Source organism: Procambarus clarkii, chromosome 48, assembly GCF_040958095.1.
Source record: "Procambarus clarkii isolate CNS0578487 chromosome 48, FALCON_Pclarkii_2.0, whole genome shotgun sequence".
In the NCBI taxonomy this organism is placed as follows: Eukaryota; Metazoa; Arthropoda; class Malacostraca; order Decapoda; family Cambaridae; genus Procambarus; species Procambarus clarkii.
This window is the reverse complement of record NC_091197.1, coordinates 14,165,136-14,189,341: the sequence shown is the minus strand read 5'-3', so window position 1 is coordinate 14,189,341 and position 24,206 is coordinate 14,165,136. Positions and strand designations below refer to the sequence as shown.

Below are 24,206 nucleotides of genomic sequence, written 5' to 3'. Positions count from 1 at the left end.
GGAGGGGGTCTGAGGTCACACCTTCTTGATGGTAAGTGCAGTTTGTATGAAGGGTTTATATCCTCCCGGTGACTGCACGAGTACCAATGTTAGGAGACGCGTTAATGTTGAGAATGACAAGGTTTCATAAGTGTTGTGTTGTGCTGTTGATAGAGGAACGGCGACTACAGGGACGCACGTGTTAGAGGGCAACTTGCCGCACTGTAGAGCAGGATGTGTTTATGGTGTCAGTTGAGGCTTGGTGCTTGTGCGGCGAGGCAGTTCAAATCAATCAAATGTTTATTCAGGTAAACGTACATACATACAAGATAAGTTACAAACATAATGTTGGATTTCTAGATAGTACATGCAATGCCCAAAGCCACTAATAAGCACTGCTTTTCGGGCAAGGAGTGGGGAAAAAAATACTTAGACTAAAACTTACTACTAATTGAGATCAAAGCCTAAATTGAGTTGAGTTAGTTTAGTTCATTTATTATGCACCCCATACCCATCTTGTGGGCGGTAGTGGAAATTAAGGGTTACAGAGGCACATAATGGGCTCAGGGACTGAACCCTACAATTCATTTAGCTAAGCAAGTTACAATCTTGATGAGCTAGTTACAAAATTCAATATAAGTCGCCACATCAACAATGGGTTCGAGATCGACCTCAAGTACAGGTTCTAAATTAAGCAACTGACATATGTGGAGAGCTAGTGTCAAAATTTACATGTTTGTCCTGCACAGCGCCCCTCATCCAGTGGGCAGCGGTGGATAGATTACAATCACTTAGTTACTACCTACAGTTAGCAAACTAAGGATATTAAGCCTACAATTTCTGGTAACAGATCATTTTGAATGAAATATTTACACATCTTTGTTATATAATTACATTTGTCATAGAATTGTTTCTCAAGTCACGTATCTTTTCGCACTCCATCACATAGTGACGGAGGGTGTGCGAATAATTTTGTTGACACAGTTTACATTTGGTCAGGTCTACATCAGCAGATAATGAGAATTCTGAGAGATACTTGTAACTTGAGTCTAAGCTGAGCAGTAGTAACATCTAGAAATCTGCTGATTTTATTGGATGAACCATAGATGTGTGGCTCCTCTTGCATGATAGTATGATGATAGATGGAATTACTGGTGTCGATTTCACTTTGCCTCAGATCTACAAGATTTTGTTCAAGTTCTCGGTGTACTGCTGCTCTCAGCCTGCTTATTGACAATCCTAAGTTATACTCAATTTCTCCTTTAAAGGCAGATTCTTTGGCTAACTCATCAGCTCTATCATGCATTCGGAGGCCAACATGAGATGGAGACCACATGAAATGGACTCTATTACCATCATTAATAATTTTGTTGTATTTGTGTCTAGCTTCGGACACGAGCATGTTACAGTTATGTCTTAAAGAGTTGAGAGCAATTAAGGATGATAAAGAATCACTTACAATTAATGTATCAAGTTTGGAGACTTGTACACATTTCAATGTAAGAAGCAAGGCAAATAGTTCGGTGTGAAGGGTAGAGGCCCAGTTGTTTATACGGACTCCCCACTCAAAATATAAGCCGGGTTAAGAAAACAGAAAGTAGGTCCAACATTTCACTTTTATTTCGCCCTTGTTATTGGCTACATACAGTACACACACACACGCTCGGGACGAAACTACGACATACAGAGGGAGACACCCTACATCACATCAACTCAACTCTTGTCAACTTTTCAATTATTTCGAGTTGTTAATTTCCCGAATGTGATAAGGGATGTCTGCTGAAAGGGGGGGAATGGAAGTTGATACAGAGAACGTGGTCCGGCGACAGCCTGTTTTAGGGTAAACTATGCATTCTTTTTTTACTTTTGTTAATGAATTCATTATTTACAATAAATTCATTGATACTAGATACAATAAACAATGTAAGTTTGTTATACATAAATTTAAATAGTAGTTATATGCAATTTGATGCAGTTACTTTAATATATACTTCTTTACAATGTGTATGCCACGATAATGTGTAAAATTGCATTTACACGAAAAGGAAAATGTCGAAAGATTTTTTTACATTCATGTTTTGTCGTTTCAGACACTATACACTTGGTGTTACAAAATCTCCTCGATTACCGAGAGAATACCCGCCGAAGAAAATAAAAAATGTCAATACTACAACAACCTGCAAACGCTGAACACGGGAGAATATTGTGGTAACATCCATTGATAGTCACGATACATTCTGGTTGTGAAGAAGACACTTTGAACTATATACATCTTCATACTCTAGAATATCCTTAACCCTAATGACTAGACATTGCACTCATCCGACCCAACCACCTGGAGAGACATATGTCTGTCTTGCTGCGAGGACATCTCGCTTCGGTTACTGCTGCTTCAGTATTAATTACAATTTATTTGTGAATAGATACTATTGCCTCAATAAGACTCAGAGTTGAGAGTACCCACAGCAAACAGACACAAAGTTGTCTCCCAGATAACGTAAAAATAACGCCTGAGAGCAAATTAACGAAAATGACCTCATTGCGAGAATGAGAATGTTTGACTTTTGTGTGGTAGTTTCTACCACCTGGCACACAGGGTATAAACCCCGTGAACCACAACACTCTTATGTACACGATAACACTATAATGTTTGGTTCACTTCTTCAGATTATCACTAGCAAGGATTTCTTTCGCTGTGTGCAAGGTGCTCCAAAATCCTTCCCTGTTCACTGAGGTAACTGACCAAGCTACTTACAATATCATACAATAAGCTTCGTTCTCGGAGCGGACATCACTCTCATTCGTTAACAGGTTTTGTGTTATATTGCATGAGCCACACATCACGTAGACACACACTTCAGACAATCTCAAACACGCTTCTTGTGAAGAAATGGAATTCAGTATACAGCGAGAAGGTTGCTTTACGTACTTACAGTAACTAACAACTTCATGGTTTCCCACGAAGATATCAGGTGCCAGCACTTACTCAGGTCACAGCTTAACTACAGAGCCTACAACAGCGTCTTGAGTAGGGCAGGCTTATTTTTTTTTAAATAATATTTAAGCTGGAATCCCAGTAAATACTAACACCCGAAAATAACTCCTACTTCTTTGGTATGTTGCTGCAATACGTCATTCTGGGACTCCAAGACCACCAGAAGTTTAAACGTCAAACAAATCAACAAAACACATAAGTTATCTAACACTAGAAATTTTCTTAGTATTTACACCAACAGCAGCAAAATATGTGAGCACGTGCACCGTCAATACAGACTTTGTTATCCGTGTTTACAGACAGCCCGAGACAACACCTATTACGGGTCTCAATTAGCCTGCTTCCTTTGAGAGAATACACCTCACTACGATCGGCATATTTTATTAGCTGGACTTTGATTATATAATATTAATTTAGTTTCCGTGAAGGTGGTGGTGTATACTCTCACAAGTTAGCGAATCTATATTGGCCCCCAAAACCATGTTGCGCTCGACACTACGATGAGGTGTTTTGTGTAGGCTAGTACGTGATGAAGCCTTAGAGACAGAGAAACGAGGGGTTTTGTGCAAGGCTAGTGATGAAGCCTTAGAGAGACACGGAGAATATATGTGTTTTGTGTAGGCTTGTGATGAAAGGTAGAGAAAGAGAGATACAGTGCAGCATTCTGGAATAGGGTAGTGATGCAGTGTGTGTGTGTGTGTGTGTGTGTGTGTGTGTGTGTGTGTGTGTGTGTGTGTGTGTGTGTGTGTGTGTGTGTGTGTGTGTGTGTGTGTGTGTGTGTGTGTGTGTGTGTGTGTGTGTGTGTGTGTGTGTGTGTGTGTGTGTGTGCGTGTGTGAGGAGGGGGGAGGGATATATCATTGAGAGAGGGAGAGAAGAGAAAGACAGAGAGAGAAAACAAGTGTTGGTGACTTGTTAATCTCAAAGAAGATTAAGATATGTTGTGTATTACATAAATATAGCAGTAGAGAATAAGATGATTATATGAACTGTAATACATGAGAGCTATAGAGTAAGTAGAGGGGACAAAGAGACCTAAGATTGGAAGAGTGACAAGAGAGATGCAGAGTGATGCAGGGCTTGTCTATAAGCAGAGTAGGATAGGTCATAGAAGTGGGGAAGCTTTACCAAGTTTAGGCACAACAAACTTTATTAACATTATCGAGGATGGTTAAATTTATACAATAAAAATCAATCTAAAAAAATAAAAACCACGATCACAAATGTTTTGGAAATATATTAACATTTAATTATTTTATGATAGTCTCTATATAACAAACAACACTAGGAATAAGAACAAAGGTTGTTTTAGAAGATTATGCATACTTTATTACCTTGAAGAACATGCAAGAAAAGAAAGTAGGATGCAAGATAAATAGGCCGAATTAGATTAATAAAATATTTTTTTTAACGGGAGAGAGAGTAGGGAGGGGGGAGTGTTGCTTAGGTCGACGCGACGGTCGGCTTAAGCACAACTGACATGGATCTCAGTGTGGTAAGCACTTTCCGCTAATTTACATTTCGTGGTATTTTTATTTACTGGGCACAGGTCCAGAAGATTCAAATAGTCAACAGGAAATTTACTGCATGCGATAAATAGTCAATTTATTTAGTGTAACAACTAGATTTGAATGTTTGTATAACCTCTTTATCAATGAATTATATATCATATAAGCAATCATCGATAACAGGGTCAGTTATGAAATAAGATATGTGTTCTGCACGCGTTTCAACCTACTTCAAAATATACAATAATCAAGGTAACTAGACCACTTAGTTTGTGACTCAAGCAATGAGCAGTGAACCATATTCAGAAAAAGTCCTCAAGGAACCTCCCCACAAAAAAACCTATCACAGTTCTGGGTATTATTTAGACAGGCAGATAAGATAACACATCATGACATGTTTCTTTTTTTAATCTCATTGAGTACTCTTTCAGAATAATTTTTTTTTTAATATAATCTTCATAGAGACAACAACTACAAGGAACTTTTCCACTGTGGCATGAGACGAAGAGTCAAGCCCTCCATCGTAAGAATATCGATGCGCTAGCTCACAGAATACACTACACGGAATTAGTTACTTCACCTTAGTTATCGTTACGATAGCTGAGCAATATTTCAGCTCGATTTATAGTCTTCAAAACAGTTCGCTTTTGGCACAAAAATAATAATACGAAGTTAGGCACTACGAGATATTTTTCTCTGTTTTGTTGCCAAAAGAATTTCATATAATATACATGTGCAATTACATCAGAATAGGCAATATCGCATAATGTGTTTAAACTAGCACTTCCTACTCAGTTTAAACGTAATGTTTAATACGAGCACCACACAAGAACATGCATTTTGCTTCTCAAGATCGTGTACGGTGTCTTGGTGAACGCCTCAGTCACCAGTAAACGCTTAAATGCGTCTTACAACACTTTTTATTTAAAACCCTGTTATGCTGGAGCAGCTCTAGCCAAGGAGGCAGAGGTAGCCATTAAGTTGTGAGTTAGGTAGGCCTGAGCAGGCGGAGGTTAAGAGGAGTCTTCACTACTAGAGTCTTTAGTTGCCTGTTGCTGCTGTTGCTGCTGTTCCTGCTGCTTGCGTGCAGCCTCTTCTTTCTGCTGTAGCTCTGGATCTTTCATGGTTGCAGCGATGTAGTCAGCTGGGCCAGATCCCGAGGAGAACTCCATCTCAATACGATACTCATGTCGCGACAAGTACCTCACATACTTCTCAGGCGGTTCCTCGCTCGTGACGGAGACTGAGCGCATCACACAATGGCTGACGGTGGTGGCCGGCATAGTGAACTCCAAGTAACAGTACTTGTCTAAGGATTCAGGAATCTGGTCATATGCAGAGAGGTTCATGTGACAGGTGAAAGTGTGGGTGGTGTATGCTCCCTGGCCCTCTTTGGGCAAGCGAGCCATTCGCCAAACTATGGCTCTATGCTGATGTTCATACTTAGCTTGACCTGAAGTGACCTCCATCAACGCAGATTCCGCGGTTTCTACAGTACCCATGAGCCGTTCTATGCCTTTGACTTTGCCTGTTCTGTAAAATAAATGAAAAAAATATGTACAATTTAATTTATAACAATGTCAGCGTTACATGAAGATAGTCTGAAGTCTGAAGATAGGGTCGGAAGAGTTGAGACCACAAATACTCTACTTCAGTAATATGGAATGGTGTGATTCCTTCAATAAAATTTTAACCATGATAATATTATATATACAAAATATAAAAAAAATAATAGGGGTGGTAGGAGAAGAAGAGATTAAAGTGTTCAGTGAGAATCAACAAGATCTTCTCTGAATACTCTTTATTTTCTTCTTCGAGGCTGTGGGTCACTATAATTGTACCAGAGGTGGTACCCCTATATATATATATATATTTAGCAACATTCACGTTAATGAGAGTTTAGCAACATTCTCACTATTGATGAGAGTTTAGCAAGCCATGACTTAGGAAAGTATTTGTTTAGAAATAGGAGTTGATAACATAATACATTGTCAAGTAAGACAATAGACCCGGGTTCATTGATGCAAGTTACATATATTATATAAGTAGTCGTACTCTGAGATAAATAGAAACTATCTCGCACGGACAAATAGGCTTTCTTGTTGTTTCCTCAGTTCTTATTTTTTGTTCACATTGTGTTCTTCTTAGATAAAGTAATATATTACACCTCAGTTGTACATCACAGTGTGTGTGTTCATCTTTAAGTGGAGCGAATTATTAGTATGTTTAGAATAATGATTATACACAATGAAATCTCAATTACGTGATTATATCTATGAGAGAATATTGAAGACGTTGGTCTTAGGAGTTCAGCTATGAGGGTTCGATCCCATCGTACGGCTCATTAATATTTTCTCTTGATACGTATTCTACTGAAGGAAGGGTTCAAGACGTGTTACCTTCTGTGTGCTGACTTGACGGAGCCGTATCTGAAGTGCTTCTCAACGCGGAACAAGTATATCCAACACTCAGGCAGCGGGAACCTCACCACTACGTCCTCACAAGGAACCTGAAACTCAACACCTCACCATTAGCAGTCAAAAAGTTGCATACATTTAAGTGCATATCTTATAAGTTAATTAAAAATTGGTTAAAACCAAACTGCTATCAAAATTATAAAAAATGGCAATACAATTTAAGGAAATTTGAAAGAAAATTTTAATTACATTATACATTTTTTTGGCTGTATAATGTCTAGTGATATTGTTTATTATAATTACTTTCAACTGTTCATGGAATCCGAATACAGTACAAATAAAACCTGTGAGTAACGGATGGAGTGACCACTACGACCCACCTGCCCAAGCTTCCTGCCTGAGAACCCAGGCACCAGGATCTCACTGAAGATGTCCACGCGCCGGCCCTGGATGGTGACCTTCGTCTTGACCTGCAGAGGAAGCTCTCTGTTCTTCGGGGGACGAACACGGAATCTCATCAGCTCGATGTAGCAGGCGTCAGGAGGTTTGAATCTTGGTAGTATGGATGTGTGTGGTCAGAACACGATCAAGATTAATTTAATCATGTTAATTTAATCATGTAATTAATTTAACTATACAGAGGTGGAGGTGAGTATGTGTATGGGATGTGAGTGTGTTTGTAAGGCATCAGTATGCCTGGGACCAGTATGTGTATGGGCTGGGTGTAGAATGTATGAGACATTAGTGCGGCTTATCCCAGTAGATGATTGGGCCTAGTAGAGGTTTAGAATATAACAGTGAGCAGAAAATTACACCCTACATGGGCGGTGGGATCACGTGAGGAACCTTGGACCAGTTCCTGTTGGAGTGCCTATTAACCCAAAGTTGGAACTACAGAGAAAACTAAACAGGCAGTCTCCGTGGAGTAGTGGTAAGACACTCGCCTGGCGTTCCGCGAGTGCTATGTCATGGGTTCGTATCCTGGCCGGGGAGGATTTACTGGGTGCAATTCCTTAACTGTAGCCTCTGTTTAACGGAACAGTAAAATGTGTACTTGGATGAAAAAACGATTCTTCGCGGCAGGGGATCGTATTCCAGGGACCATAGGATTAAGGACTTGCCCGAAACGCTACGCGTACTAGTGGCTGTACAAGAATGTAACAACTCTTGTATATATCTCAAAAAAAAAAAAAAAAAAAAAAAAAAAAAAAAAAAAAAAAAAAAAAAAAAAAAAAAAATATAACTATTAAACATAACTCAGACGGGTAGCTGAATGAGCATGCGTTACTCAGCGATATATCACACATCAATACAACTTTGGGAGCTCACATATCTGTATATATATTATCTAAACAAAAAAATCAAGTTTTAAGGAAGTCTGGTGACATGCATGGGTAAAACATCTGGCTCTCCACACTCACTTGATGTGTTGAGTCTTCTCAAACTCCTCCTTATTGACACAACAGTGGAATTCAACGGCCTCGAGACGAATCCACTCTTCAGTGATGACGGGGATGATGTCGTGGCGGCCCACCACCTCCCGCCCCTGCTTCCTCATGTCGTTGATACCCAGATCCACGTCCGGCATACCTGCACAGTCATGCTGGCTTAGTGCTGTCTCTTGATAATTACCTTACCTTGCATCAGGCTTACCTGCATGTAATGACCTAAGTATTGTCCTGCAGAGGAAGCTCTCTGTTCTTCGGGGACGAACACGGACTCTATTGTACCAGAATATACATTCTGGGACGAACATTGTCCACTCTGTTGTACCAGAATATATATTCTGTACCAGAATATACATTCTGGTACATGCTGAATGGTACATTATCGATACATGCATTATCTGGTACAACAGAGTAGACAATACTTAGGTCATTACATGCTTTAACTATAAATTTACCAAATGATACTAGTTTCTATGCTTAACCTAAAGTTATGACGCCAGCCCAGATTTGGAGACGGAAAGTGAAGAGTTCTGAGAGCTCCTAAATCATGGTGTAGTTAACATCGCTCAGCAGGACTAAATTACACCAGTGTTTCTTTGTGTGTAAAGCAGTAGTGTGAGAAAGTCTGTAAACAAGCAGACAGTTTCTTTGTTAAAACTGTAGGAAAGCCTAATGATTTTGATTTTCATATTTAGTCCAGGTGCTTTTTGCTCTATTTGTAGAATATGTTGGAGAAATCTTTTATTTATTGAAAATTTCTCAGTATACTTTACTATAAAGAAAGAGTATTTTAATATATTTAAAGATAATATAAGATAACATTTATAATTAATCTGGCATACATGGCCTTAGCTATAGAGAAGTTTCCTTCAATTATTGTTCCAAGTTTAGCTATCTCTTTCTGGAAGTTTTGCTCCTTCTGTCAACACCACTTTCTCAGTTGCAGTGGCCACATAAATAATCCTTCCCAAACATATAAAAGATCTTAAGACTCAGTGGTTCCAAGCCCAAGGGGGTCACGACCCACCGGTTAGGACTGACCCCCAGATCAGTCAAGTCTTAGCAATCCAAAGAACACTGCCGAGACGGACAATGAACATATTATGTTCAATGTGAGGCAGGGGGTCGCAGGTATTTTGAATATTTGAAAATAAGTCCAAAAAGGACGGGAAAGACCTGGGTTAAGTAGTCCAGAGACTTGCACCTCAAACATATGCCTAAAATGTTCACATGAGTTTGGCTAACATAAAAATGAAACAGCTACAACCTTTTTTTGCACCACGAAGAGAGATGGACGCAAGACGAAAAAGAGAGATAAGAGTTATAGAAAGATAGAAGAAGTTAAAATAGATGAGAAAAGCAGAAGAAAGCATCGGTTCACAATGTAATGAGTAACGAGCTGAGGAGATCCAGGAGACAATACACTTACCTGAGAGGAATCCCAGGAAGAATATTCTGACTCTGGCGATCATCCTGTGGACAACCATCTTGTGGTCCTGCTCCACATAGATCTCGTCCACCGCCGTCAGCTGTACCTCCTCTGATTTGTAGTTGAGGGCCCGGTCCCGCAGCACCGCCAGGGTGAACAGCTGCTCCTCCACCAGCGACGCGAAGACCTGCACAGGAAACAAGATGCATTTAGACTAATCTGTTTTAGTAGCACTTCTGGTGTAATACTACATAGGTGTTACTAAAAGTAATAAGGTTTGAACCTCCTGACGTAGTTAGTTCATCCCACCATGATATAGGTTATCATGTATCCTTCAGAATGTTCTTCGACTCCATTATTCTACGCCTCTATATTCGTCATCTTAATATTTACCGCCTCCATATTTTTCCCCCACTGTGTGTGTGTGTGTGTGTGCGCGTGTGCGTGTGCGTGTGTATATTCTCTTCCTGCTGCGGCAATACGACATGGAGGACTATCGTTAGGAGCCGTACGTACAATGCAGTTGATTCACCTCTAATACTTTTGGACATCTTTAAATGTTTATTAATTTTTCTATTTGTCATGGGTCGAGAGGTGGGACCCAAGAGCCGTGGCTCATCCTCTACAAATACAATTGGATGAGTACACGGAAGGTGACTATATTTATACCAAACAGTTTTTTCTCATACAAATAAACAATTTATGATAAAGGCTCTTTAATTTGAATTAAATTTCAGGATTCTGGCCAGAAGTCAAGCACTGGGTCTATTTCTCATTCAGAAATGTGAAAGCAAGTGTAATATAATTCGCGAAACATAATTATGCTATTGCCAAATTTTATTTATGTTATGGAACTGGATCTCAAGTCATAATACGAATGTTTAGAATTTCGCTACAGATTCTGCATCTCTTTCCCAAGCCTATTTCTGGCATCTCTCCAGTACTTTCCGTCTGAGCGATGCCCACGACACACCATACGGGTGCTGAGGCTCCTGTGAGTATGTAGCCACGCGTACAGGCATGCAGCCTAGCTAAAATACGCTTGGGTAGCCTGTTGGGGAGACTGGAGGTAGGCCACTTACAGATACTAGGGTTTATTCCTCTTAATTTATTGTTTTTTGACCTGATTCCATAGAACCTATTTGTATTGTACATATTCTCATATGTACAATATGTCTTTTGTGGTCAATCAGGGGATTGGAACAGAATATAACTCTCAACGTGATGGCTTGTTAGGTTTCCCTATCAGCTTCCTTATTTCCCTGCATACCTGGTTGATACCTGCTTGATGGGGTTCTGGGAGTTCTTCTACTCCCCAAACCCGACCCGAGGCCAGGCTTGACTTGTGAGAGTTTGGCCCACCAGGCTGTTGCTTGGAGCGACCCGCAGGCCATGACCGCATGAAGGGAACATTTTGTATTTGCATGAGGGACGATAGAGCCATTTGTTAACATGTTGTACTGGTCTATGAGAGGGAACGATTTGATACATAGCGGCAACGATACTTTGTGCCTCCGTGTAGGATGGCAGTAGTGTTCCGTTTGCTGTTATCGAGGAGTTGTGGTACGTATCACTGCCATAATTCATACCATAATGATGGAAGATGAGGTTGGCAGCTCTGCACATCTTCATAGGTAACTATACATCCGGTTCGATGTTTTATGTTTGGGCCATATTTGAAAAGTTGGCTTAAAAAAACGCATGGTTTTTATGTCTAATAATATTACAATTACGTTGAAAAGATATATTTTTTGACGTTAAAATGGCAATCATTTCGTGACAGACATCACCCAAGAATGCCAATGGTACAAAACGAGAAACGGGTCCAGCGATCATCTGTGCTCCTGTAAGAGAGACAAACAAAACTAACGTAAACTTAAACTGACAAACTAATATTGCAAAAATGGGGTGAAGAATAGCAGAAATAACATTAATAAGAGTTAGTGGTGAGGCTGGAAGACCTTGGTCCCGAGTTTGGTCCCAGAAATACTTACTGGTTTTGATTACACTGGCAGTCCTATGACCCCACGAGAGTGACTGATAACACAGAGTCTTGTGTAGCCTCAATTGTTACTCTCCTCGTAAATCTGATAACCTAATAAATAGCTTTATCAGTGTCCATACTACTGTGTCAGGTAAATGTCGCCCTGACCAGCAGTGTTGTCCAGATATCCTTCATTGCTTTTACCACTCTAAATAACCTCTGAATTTTTAATGTGTTGGCTATTTATATTACCCTGGGCAGGGGGTTCATTAAGCACTTCAGTGTCCACTTACGGAACCTGTACATCTTTCCTCAATCATAGCCCGTAGTTTTAATTTTTTAAGTAGTTTAAGAGTTCGTATGGGCTACGATGTTGTGTCTAACAATGATAACCTTGTGTTGACATTTTCGGAGCTCATAAACTGTTTAATTAATAAAGACTTAAGCTGCAAGGATCGAGGAAAGATGTACATGTTTCGTAAATAGACATTTAAGTGTTTGATGAATCCTGGTGCTGGTTCTCTGAGTCGTCCAAGTGAGCCGTGTTGTGCAGCAGAGGCGTGTTGACCTCACCTTGAGATCTTCGTAGTTTTGAGTGCCTAGCTTGAGGAGCTGGGAGATCTGTGGGGCGTGCTCCACCGGCATGCCTAGCTTACGCACGTCGCTGGCGAACTCCTTCACGTGCTCGTAGTCGCCGGCGATGGCGTGATGGGCGAACTTGGAGATCCTAGGTGGTGAAGGCGCTCTGCCTTGGATACCTGGCCGGGACGAACACCTGGTCGCTCCTTGTAGAAGATGTACTGGACCTTCACCGTGAAGATCTTTCCGAACTGGTCGAACTGCTGCGCTCCTGTGTGAAGGGGAGGAGTTGGTGTGTGAGCAACATCTCACTAAATATGACACTCCGACACTCAACCTAACGTAAATAAAACTAGGCATAAAGAAATTTAGCATTTAATGTTAGGAATTTCATCTGAATATTTCACTAATATGAGATGAATGACATGACCCGAACAACAGGTGATGTCAGATTAATGCTTTCACAAATTAATAGTTTCTTGCTTGTCTAACCAATTATGAAACTGCGTAAGTTGTGTAATCCTGAGCTTATATTTAGATTCAGTAGTTTGCGAAGTTTAAATGCAATGATAATTCATTATATTTCTGTCAATAATAGATTTCCATTCAGTAATATTATGAAAATAAACAGTCTCTGGACACACAAGAGTACACGAGAGTCATGATCTGGTGACATACTAGAGAGGTGTTGAGGGAGACTGAGTTAGCACTGACCGATGTCGGAGACGGAGTAGCAGGCCTGGAGAGGCAGCTCCTGGAAGGGATCCTTGTCTTCCTTACTGTTGAAGAGCTGCAGACATGGGGCTCCGTCCGTCAGCTTCACGAACACCTTCTTCCAGAACCTGAGGGGTGCGGAGTCCAGTATCTTATTAAAGTCAACGGCTCAGAAAAGGCTTGGGGCCAGATTCACGAAGCAGTTACGCAAGTACTTACGAACGTGTACATCTTTCCTCAATTTTTGAAGGTTCTGGTTATATTTATTAAACAGTTTACAAGAATGAAACCTTCCCAATCAACTGTTGTTATTGTTACAAACAGCCTCCTGGTGATTCGGAGCTCATTAACTGTTTAATAATAGTAAACAAAGCCGCCAAAGATTGAGAAAAGATGTACAGGTTCGTAAGTGCTTGCGTAACTGTTTCGTGAATCTGGCCCTTGGTTTTTACTATTTTTGTTTTACTTAGCACTTTGCAAATGTGAAATAGCCAAGAAATAAAAGAAGTATTCATTCGTCCTCTCTGACATTTAAGGCTGAAGCTGGAAAAATGAGGCTTATCTGGGCGCTTCTGTCGAGTCGAATAAAAGGCAAGAAATTGTTATTATATACAAAGAGGGGAAATGAAGCATTTAGCAGTCATTCACGTCATGTGGTGTTTAGTGCGCCAGAAGTACTGACCACTTGAGCATAATGATGGTGGTGCTGGTGATAACCTCGTGCGACGCCTCTTGTTGCATCGTAACTACTTATTTAGTGACGAAAATGTTGAGAATATCAATTTCCTCGCGGCCATTTTACGTTAGGATAGAGTAAGAAGGTCATGGTCCAGTACCTCTTGTGGATCATAATCCAGAATTAACGTGCCGTCAGGATCAAATAAGGTATTTACTAGGGTCTTAAAGGAATGTAACTAGTGCTTTGTCAAACCTCGTTACGTATATTCAGTAAATCACTATAGTTGTCTACCTGTTCTAGAATTGTGAAGGGTTGTAAATACAATCATAATTTCTGAAAGGGAGATATGCATGACTGGCATAAATTATAACCAAAATAGTTTAATTATGAATACATTACTCGAGTGATAACCTCATGCACTGCTCGTATTCATCTGAAAAGAACAGTTTAAATGCTCACAAATACAGATTTTCACTATGACGGCTCTGCTTGACGAACTATCATTCTTGTACAATATATTTGAAATAATTTGGGAGCCGGTCGGCCGAGCGGAGAGCACGCTGGACTTGTGATCCTGTGGTCCTGGGTTCGATCCCAGGCGCCGGCGAGAAACAATGGGCAGAGTTTCTTTCACCCTATGCCCCTGTTACCTAGCAGTAAAATAGGTACCTGGGTGTTAGTCAGCTGTCACGGGCTGCTTCCTGGGGGTGGAGGCCTGGTCGAGGACCAGGCCGCGGGGACACTAAAAAGCCCCGAAATCATGTCAAGATAACCTCAAGATAATAGGAAGTGGTTGAAACTAAAATTGCATAAATATAAACTTCAATAAGGTTGTTAATACTGTACCACGCGATAAATTGCCCAGAAAGTTAAAGGGGAAATATACTAAAAGTACTAGTAAATGTGCCGATGACATAAAGATAGGGTGGGGCATGACGTGATACATATACGCAGGAACGTTAGAAGACAACCAAAACAAACGTTCAATATGGACTGAACATTTGAAGATGCAGCTCAATATTGACAACTGTAGGGCTCAGAAACTTGGGAAGGATAATAGAGGCACCAGATATTAGCTAAACAATATTTAAAATATGAAATCAAATTGTGAAAAGGATTTGCAAGTCGTTGCTAGCAGAATTCTAAACTCAAGGAAAACAATGCATAGATGCTTCAATAAGGTCAACACGGTACTAGGATTCAAATAACGCTTCAAATTCACGAAGCGTTATTGGACCACTATACGTTATAGTGGTCCAATTTACGTCATTACGTAAATTGACGTAAATTGTCAATTTACGTCAATACGTCATTTCTTTCTGAATCCAAAGCTCTTATATTATCATTCAGCTTTATTGTGGCACTGTAAGATCCACTTGAATTATGCAGTTCAGCTTAGAGCATCGCAGTACAGAATAAATGCTCTTGAGTTTTCTGAGAACGATTACTAAATTAATCCCGGCAGAAGGAGCCTCTATGATCAAGAGACACTAAGAATGTTAAATATATCTTCCCTAAAAAATTGTAGAGCAAGAGAAGACACGAGTGATGCGCACAGACGGACGAAAGGACTTAAGATAGGATATTAATAGGATTCTTAAAACTTCAACCCAAATTAGATTAGTGCACCAAACAATGGATTCAAATGAAAAAGTTTCAGTTTAGAGAAGAAACTGAAACCTGATACCTGTTGCTGGTCAGGTACTTAAGTACAACAGGTACTTAAACGAGTACCTGTTGCTGGTCGTGGGAGAGTACCTGTTGTTGGTCATGGGAGAGTACCTGTTGCTGGTCATGGGGAGAGTACCTGTTGCTGGTCATGGGGAGAGTACCTGTTGCTTGGTCATGGGAGAGTACCTGTTGCTGGTCATGGGGAGAGTACCTGTTGCTGGTCATGGGGAGAGTACTTGTTGCTGGTCGTGGTAGAGTACCTGTATGTATGTATGTACGTATATATATATATATATATATATATATATATATATATATATATATATATATATATATATATTACCTGTTGGTGGCGTTGATTTTATAGTGTAAGCTTTTTTATGCTTCTATTTTGTTAGTATCAGAATTAAGAAGAACAATCAAGTTACCAAAATTTATGGTAAAGAAACTAGTAGTTATTGAAAGACTGATTTTCTACATCGTTTCTATCATCCTCTCTGGATCATCTTCTGGTAAAGGATGACTACTTGTTGAGGTACAATTGTTGGTTCAATACACGTGTCATTGTGTACATCTCCCACGTTACCTCACCATCTTAAAAATACTCCAGTGACAGTCCGTTTCCATCTGAACTTGTGTCTCATTCCAGACTCATGAGACTTACATGAGATCTCATCAATTTACCAAGATAAATTCCTCTATCCAGTCCGTTTACTGTTCGGCCAAATAGGTTAGGTTCGGGTTGTGGGCAGTTTAATCAGACTCCGGTTGCGAAGCAGACATTGCCAGTAATGTGGGTAGAAAAAGTGTTTATTAAGGTTTTCATTAGTTCATATTCTTGCAGTCCTTGAACGCGAAATAACAGTGCAAAATACCGCCATAACTAACCAGTCAACTATGTTGCATACGGACTGAATTAATTTCTTTGTGTGGCTCAATTGCAGGAACTGAATTATGCACCCAGTCTTCAGTTCAAAATCCAATTGAAAAAAAATTCCTCATGAAAAATTTTGAGGAGGTGGGTTGTGGGGAACCTTTGACAGGCCACTGGCTTCCTGTCCCCGTCGTGACCCACTGGGTAGATCAGTGTTTCCCAGGCAGTGGGGTCACAAAACCTAAATTCTAAGTGCAAGTATATCTGAAAAACCGAGAATTAGCAAATGGTGAGTACCAGTGATTAGGCACTTTTTGTTTTTAAATTATGAAAGTGTGGCGGGGGAGGGGGGGGGGACCGGTCTTTTGAGAAGCCCCTTTTGAGTATTATTAGGCCAGTCAAAAAAAAATGGGAAGCACTGAGATAGATGGTGACCCTCAGGTAAACTCAGGTAAAAACTGTACAAAGAACATACAGTACTGTACTTCATTCCAAAAATATCAATCAAATGCGCTCAGACGAGAAAGCAATTTAAACAAGAACTAATGCCGCTTGCATAGTTCAGACTAAAACATACTAGCATACTACTGGTTCCATGTTATACAAGTCATTACTCATTATACTCTATGCTTATGGCAGGATAGTCGTGGTTTGGCCAGTAGCTAAGCTAGCGGGAATATGTTAGGCATAACCCTACTGAATGCTAACTCTAGCTTAAGTCTTAAATGAGAGAGAGAAAGAGTGAGTTGAAAGAGGTCTTAAATGAGTTGGCGAGGCTATGAGGGATGTGGCCTGAGAACTTCAAGAGGCTACCGCCTAGTTACACAAATGTGACTACGGCTGATTATAGGCTTCGTTACGCAGCAAGAATAATAATTTAGATATTTGTTTCTTACAACGATAACATTTACGTACAATATTTAAATTTAATGAATAAAAAGCTCAAAGAAAGTTTCCTTTGTTTATATGTATAATATTTAATCAGTTTCCCTTGTTTTCCTTGTGAAATTTTATAATATTTAAGCAATCTATTTTTTCGGTCACATTCTCAAGTTAGCGAAGCGACTCTGGATATAAGAGCATAACAAAAATATAATAAATGTCAAGGACAAAAAGAGAGAGAAATAAATGCAAATTTCCGTTGCAAAATGCTGAACAGTTTAATGAAAATGCACAACATTTCAGAAACATTTATCTTCTAATGCAAGTCTAATGAGGATGCGATACTCTACACTAGTTGACTAATGTGAGAGCCGCCGCAGCAGTCACGGAATAAGCAGTGTTGCAGAACTGAGCACAGTGTTGCAGAACTGCGCCCACTGTTGCAGAACTGCGCACAGTGTTGCAGAACTGAGCACAGTGTTGCAGAACTGCGCACAGTGTTGCAGAACTGCGCACACTGTTGCAGAACTGCGCACACTGTTGCAGAACTGCGCACAGTGTTGCAGAACTGCGCCCACTGTTGCAGAACTGAGCACAGTGTTGCAGCACTGAGCACAGTGTTGCAGCACTGAGCACAGTGTTGCAGAACTGCGCACAGTGTTGCAGCACTGAGCACAGTGTTGCAGCACTGAGCACAGTGTTGCAGAACTGCGCACAGTGTTGCAGCACTGCGCCCACTGTTGCAGAACTGCGCACAGTGTTGCAGCACTGAGCACAGTGTTGCAGAACTGCGCACAGTGTTGCAGCACTGAGCACAGTGTTGCAGAACTGAGCACAGTGTTGCAGAACTGCGCACAATGTTGCAGAACCGAGCACAGTGTTGCAGAACTGCGCACAATGTCGCAGCACTGAGCACAGTGTTGCATAATTGAAACAGTTGCAAAAACTGATCACAACGTTGCAGAAATGAGATATGGTGCAAAACTGAGCACACCTCATTTGCAGAACTGAGAGCAGTGTTGCAAACCCGAGCACACATCGTTGCATAACTGAGGACGATGATGAGAGGGGGGGGGGGAAGGGAAAGGACTGAAGCCAAAGCCATCAACGCGAGTATCCAGTCATCAATGCCAATCACATGAGCTGGGCGAGTCTTGGACTAAACTACGGAGGTAGATAAGGTGCAGCTATTGGACGTGTTCTCTGACCTGTTCGTCAAACCTCCATGGCCGTCTTTCAAGCGAGAGAGGCTGAAGCCCAGAGGAAGACAAGAGTTAATTTTCCCTCTAAGGTTCGCTGTGTCTCAGACTTATTAATGTTATGGTTAGCCTTTTTGTTTAGTCCATGATTGTTATCTAATATAACAGTAGGCTTTTAAATTCACATTTTGAAAACACTAAATTCAATCATAAGTTTTTTAACGCTATTTTACGATAAAATTAGTTATATATATATATATATATATATATATATATATATATATATATATATATATATATATATATATATATATATATATATATATATATATATATATATATATATATATTATTATTTACAAATAACTTTTATTTATGAGGTAGAAAGTTTGAAAAACAGATTGCCCTATAAACTACATAAATATACAAAAAGAAAATCCAAAGGTAAGCCACGCAGAGAGAGATGATGCACGCTACTTCACCTCTGCCCTGTGATCTTCTTCTTGTTGGGCTGACGGAGATGCATCTCGAAGATGGGGGCGGGAAGCTGGGTCCTTGGGTAAGCCTCGAGGGGCTGCGACTGGTCCTCCTCGAACAGCGGCGTCGGCGGCGTCTCCTGGGAGTCCGTCCTCTCCAGCTCCCCGGGGCGAACTGTTGAGGGATTCCTCCCATGTTAATGTGTTGTGGGAAGGATGTGGGTTTATAATGTAGAGGTGGTGATGTGAGTTACAGTTTACTCTACAATATTTGGAACCACATATAGCGTAATCGAGTGACCTTACAACATACGGTGACTATAAGACATAATCTTACACTATGTGATACTTCATTATATAATTGGCAGATGTACTCTTTGAGTGGTACTAGCAAGTGAAGTTACTGTATTTTAAAGAACTATTATGATAACCTTGGCATATGTCTGAACAACAGTTCTTATTGAGACTGAGGTTCATATTTGGGCCTGTGGGCCGCTACAAGCAACAGTCCTGTTGGACCAAGCTCTCTCAAGTCAAGCCTGGCCCCGGGCCAGGTACAATGCAGGTATTGAGACGTATGTTTCAATACGGTTTTTTAAGGGCCCTTGCAACGGGTCTTAAGATGTCTAACAAGTATTTATTTAAGAGCCGCAAAGTAATGATTCTGGTTGTGTATTAATTTCTCCGGCGTCGCAAGATCGATCTTGTTTATGCAAGATTGAGGGTGAAGGAGTCACTCAATCTTGCTTAATCCGGATTAGCCGTGAAGGGTAAACTCACCGGTAGCATCAATGGCGGCCACACCCACGTCGTCAGGTCCTCGGTCGAAGGGGTTGAATCTGGGTGAGGAGTCTGTGAAGGCGGTGGAGGTGACTGCTGGAGGCGGCGCCAGCACGGGGACGGGCGACAAGCCTCGCGGTGACGCCCCAGAGGCCTCAAGTCCCGCTGGTCTGACAAAAGATAATTTCAGCTTCAGTCTCAAATTGCAGCTCCCGAGGGGAAACCTCCCAGCTTTCACATGCATGAAGAAATTGCTTAAGTGTTGGTTATATTAAGTCTTGTTTATTTTAAGCAATTTGAGCACAATAGTTGAAGTTATTTTGACGGAAGAAATAACACATCATTGCAAAAGTAGAAATATGAGAAAGCTGCAGACATTGTTGAAGTGTAAACGGCAATGATTAAATGTGTGTAAAAGGATGTAGTTCTTGTAACGGATACTAACTGGAAGATTAGTTTACGGTTTGTTGACGCATGGAAAAGAATACTACCAAAATTATCAATGGTCAAAAGCAAAGTAATATAGGCGAAGAGACAGAATGAAACTCGGTGCATGAAGTAAACAAGAGAGGTCCTAGAAGTGGTCGATCAGTTTACATACCTGGGCTCTGTAACGGATAATATAGGATATTCTGCAGGTACGGTTGAGAGTCGAGTTACTTAGGGAAGAAAAGTAAAGGATCATGGTTACCAAGTCAGAGTTGGGTCTGAGGGCTGTGTCAGGGAGTCGTAGTAACGACTCTTAAGTATGCTTGTAAGAGGCTAGTGACAGAAGAATGACAAAATAAAAATCCTCGAGTTAGAACTGTCGAAATGAACATTTTGAGATGCATTTGTGGCATTAGGTGCAGAGTTAGAAATGGGAATGTCAAGGAAAGATGTGGAGAGCAAAAGGAAGCAACTTGTGAAACTGGTGACGTAACTGAGATGGTTTAGTCATGTTGAAAGAATGGATGATAATAGAAGTGGTTTGGAAGATGTATTCGAGTAAATGTGAAGGTATGAGGAGACGGGGCGGCTTCCACACACCATGAAAGTGTTGTTGTTGTTGTTTAAGAGTCGCTACGTGGAACAAAAAGTTCCAAGTAGCACGGGCTATGGTGAGCCCATGAAAGTGGGCAACAAGGTAGCAATGATGATGATTACGATGATGTTTATTAATTTGTGCACGTAAAATATTATATCTTAAGTCCAAGTAATGTAGAAGTATGACGCATGTACTGTTAATAAACTTGAGAGGAATATAAAGTTAACACTAACAACAAATGCATTAAAGCTGACAGCATGCGTATATAGAGTTTAAGAATTTAAGTGTGTGAGGGGATATATATATATATATATATATAGTCATCACTATACTAACTTGATGACTACACTCATTGGTCCCTCATCGGAATCTGCCGAAGACTGGCGGGCGGTGCGACGCGGTGTGGACTGTGGCGGCGGCGGCGGCTCGTTCATGGCCAGGAAGGCGTCGAAGGGAGCGCTGTCGCCAAACCCGAAGCCTTCGCTGGCTGCCCCTCCAGATCCAGTCGTCTCACCCCAGGGTGAAGGTGCTGGTCAGTACCAAGTATATCAGCTCGGTCTTTTACATACAAAATTGTAATTATGTTTAATTAACTCGTTTACATGAACTTAACAGATTCTTGAAGCTTCGACGACTGTTACTTGCATATATTTATGTAAGTAAATTATATTTCCGTAATTAATAATGTTGAACTTTAAATTTTTATCCAGGCTTAAAGTATAATTAATATTTGTAATTAATTACAACATTACGTATCCAAACCATTAAATTATTTTAGTACAAATTCAAATACAAATTTCAATAAACAACAATGTGCCAGTAAATAAATTTAGGTTTTGCCCTTTATAAAACTCACCTCGTGCTGCGGATGCAAATGGGTCGACGTGCAGTTCGTCTCCTTCCTCGCCTGTAGCACTGTCGAATCTAGCAGAGAAGGCATCAAATTCCTCGTCTGTTGCGACCTTTACCCCACTTGCAGAGGTAGGCGCTGCCCCAATGGTCAGTGCTGCAGTGGAAGTTGTGGACGGGGGAGCAAATGGATTGACCATTGTGTTACCATCACTCTCTGCGAAGATGTCTAACGAAGGCTCGTCACCTGCTCCAAATAAGCTCATGCCAACGTTTGGTGCGGGAGCTGAGGAGCCGAAGAGAGCAGCCCCTGTAGAGTCTGCACCTGAAGGTACTGGAACTGGAGCTGTTTCACTTCCAAAGAGATCAAAACCTGAGGAACCAGTTGACGAGGTGTTATTGAAGAGTTCTGCTGCAGGTGAAGCTGGAGGCACCGGTTGTGGGATGTCATCAAAGAGACTGCAGGCTGGTGAAGCTGGAGGCGCAGGATGGGACACCTCACCAAAGAGACTAGCTGCTGGAGACGGTGGAGGCACCGGCTCTGAGATGTCTCCGAAGAGGCTAGCAGCTGAAGGGGCGGTTTGTGCAGCACCGAAAAAAGAATCGCTGGTTGGAGTAGAGTTCGAAAATGAACTTGAAGTTTCCCCAAATAGCACAGATCCTGAATCAGGTTTAGAGGGCTCTCCGAATGCGTCTGGAAGTGCAAATGCATCAGTTTCACCAAACGGGGTGGAGTTCCCAAAAACATCCATTACATCACCCTTTGACTCACTCGTGGAAGACGGAACATCTGATACACCAAATGCATTAACTATGGCTGTTGGAGCATCTGATACACCGAATGCATCAACTATGGCTGTTGGAGCATCTGATACACCGAATGCATCAACTATGGCTGTTGGAGCATCTGATACACCGAATGCATCAACTATGGCTGTTGGAGCATCTGATACACCGAATGCATCAACTATGGCTGTCGGAGCATCTGATACACTGAATGCATCAACTATGGCTGTCGGAGCATCTGATACACCAAATGCATCAACTATGGCTGTCGGAGCATCTGATACACCGAATGCATCAACTATGGCTGTTGGAGCATCTGATACACCGAATGCATCAACTACTTCTGTTTTGCTTTGATCTCCGAAACTACCGAGATCTGTCTCTGGTTCAGGTTGAGATGGCTTTACTGGAGTGCTCAGATGGCTAGAGACTTCTGGGGAATTCGGCTGCTCGCTGTTCACTGTTGGAGGAGCAGGCTCAGGAGAACCAAACACCTCCATGGCTTCAAGTTTTTCCTCATTTGCAGAAGAAGAATCATGGGCCTCAGACTCCACTACTATTTTATTGGCTTCATTCACATCCTGAGCAGCAGCTTCAATCACTGTTGGTTCGCTATCCGTCTTCTCACTAATTTGCTCTGGTGACACAGATTCTTCTACTGGTGCCGGTTCGCTTTGGATGTCAGTAGAAAGACATGATTCAGTAGCTGCAGGCGTCTCACTTGAAACAGATTCTTTGTCAGATGGCGTGAGGAGATCTTGGGCTCTGCTTTCTTCTTCATTAGATATAGCATCCATCTGCTTTTTCTCGTCATAGGAAGCACCAGAGAGAAGGTCCGAGGCAGTTTCTTCTGCTGCTATATGTTTGGCGGGAACTGATGATGCCAGCAAATCATCTGATAACAAATCAAAATGTGGTGACTGTTTCTTTTGTGGCTTATTAAACAAACTAAGAATATCCTGATTGGTTATTAGTTTTAGAGGTTGGGCGTCACCAAATAGATCGAATTCATCTGAGGTAGCAGATGCAGGAGACGGAGATGCATTAGCAGCAGCCTTTGTATCGTCCATCTCGTGATCACTCATGTCTATAGTTTGTCCAAATATGGCGCTGAAGGCATCTGAATCCCTTTTCGGGGAGGTCACATGAATGTCTGGTGTAGGGCTGCGGGAATTGGCAGCCCCACTTCCAGGTGATGGGCATGGAGTCCTAGTTTTGTTAAGTTTTTCATGTAATGTGTCTGTTGTTGCCTCCATGGCTCCAATAACAGTTTGTAATAGATCTTTTGTCTCTTTGGATGGAGGTGGTGGCCGTCTGGGTGGCGGTGGTCTTCCTGGAGCTGTGGGAGTATCAACAGGAACGTCACTCATGAGATCTACAATAGGGGAGGATGGTGCCGGCGGTCGGGCTGGAGGCACAGGTGAATGATGTGGCACCTGTGGAACAGCTGGTGGCACTGGTGAGTGGCGTGCCACCTCTGAGACAGCTGGAGGTCTTGGTGGATGGTATGCCACCTGCGATACCGCTGGACGTATTGGGGAAGGCTGTGCCGCCTCTGAGATAGCTGGAGGCATTGTAGGGCTGCCAAAAAAGTCTTCAGAAACTTCATTTACTTGGGAGACAGGTGTTCCAAAAAAGTCTTCCTGGGTCTGTGGCATTGATTCACCAAACTGAGATACATCTGAAGTTACAATGCCAAACTGGATTCATATCGGTGGGATAGGACATTGTGTCCCCAAACAAACCGGCTGCAGCGGCATTGGAATCATCAATCTGGTCGCTGAATGGATTGATACCTGTGTAACTTGCTTCAGAATAGTCAAACGCTCCTCCCATAAGGAAGGGGTTGACAGTCGATTCCCCAACATCAGCTGGTGGTGCGGGGTCATCGAAAAGGAAGGGATTCTTCATGTTCTCGCCGAAATCCATTTT

At 41.4% G+C, this 24,206-nt stretch overlaps 1 protein-coding gene across 1 annotated transcript; it reads right to left on the bottom strand.

Moving 5' to 3' along the window:
- Positions 1 to 1,577: 1,577 nt before the first annotated feature.
- stnB (stoned B) lies at positions 1,578 to 24,203 on the bottom strand. Its single transcript, XM_045752941.2, is given in 14 exon segments — positions 1,578 to 6,013; positions 6,880 to 6,989; positions 7,278 to 7,449; positions 8,319 to 8,487; positions 9,775 to 9,961; positions 12,332 to 12,493; positions 12,496 to 12,608; positions 13,052 to 13,179; positions 18,366 to 18,407; positions 18,839 to 19,007; positions 19,613 to 19,782; positions 20,976 to 21,168; positions 21,496 to 23,974; positions 23,976 to 24,203. Coding segments are annotated over 14 exon segments (4,842 nt in total). The 3' UTR covers positions 1,578 to 5,493.
- Positions 24,204 to 24,206: the final 3 nt, after the last annotated feature.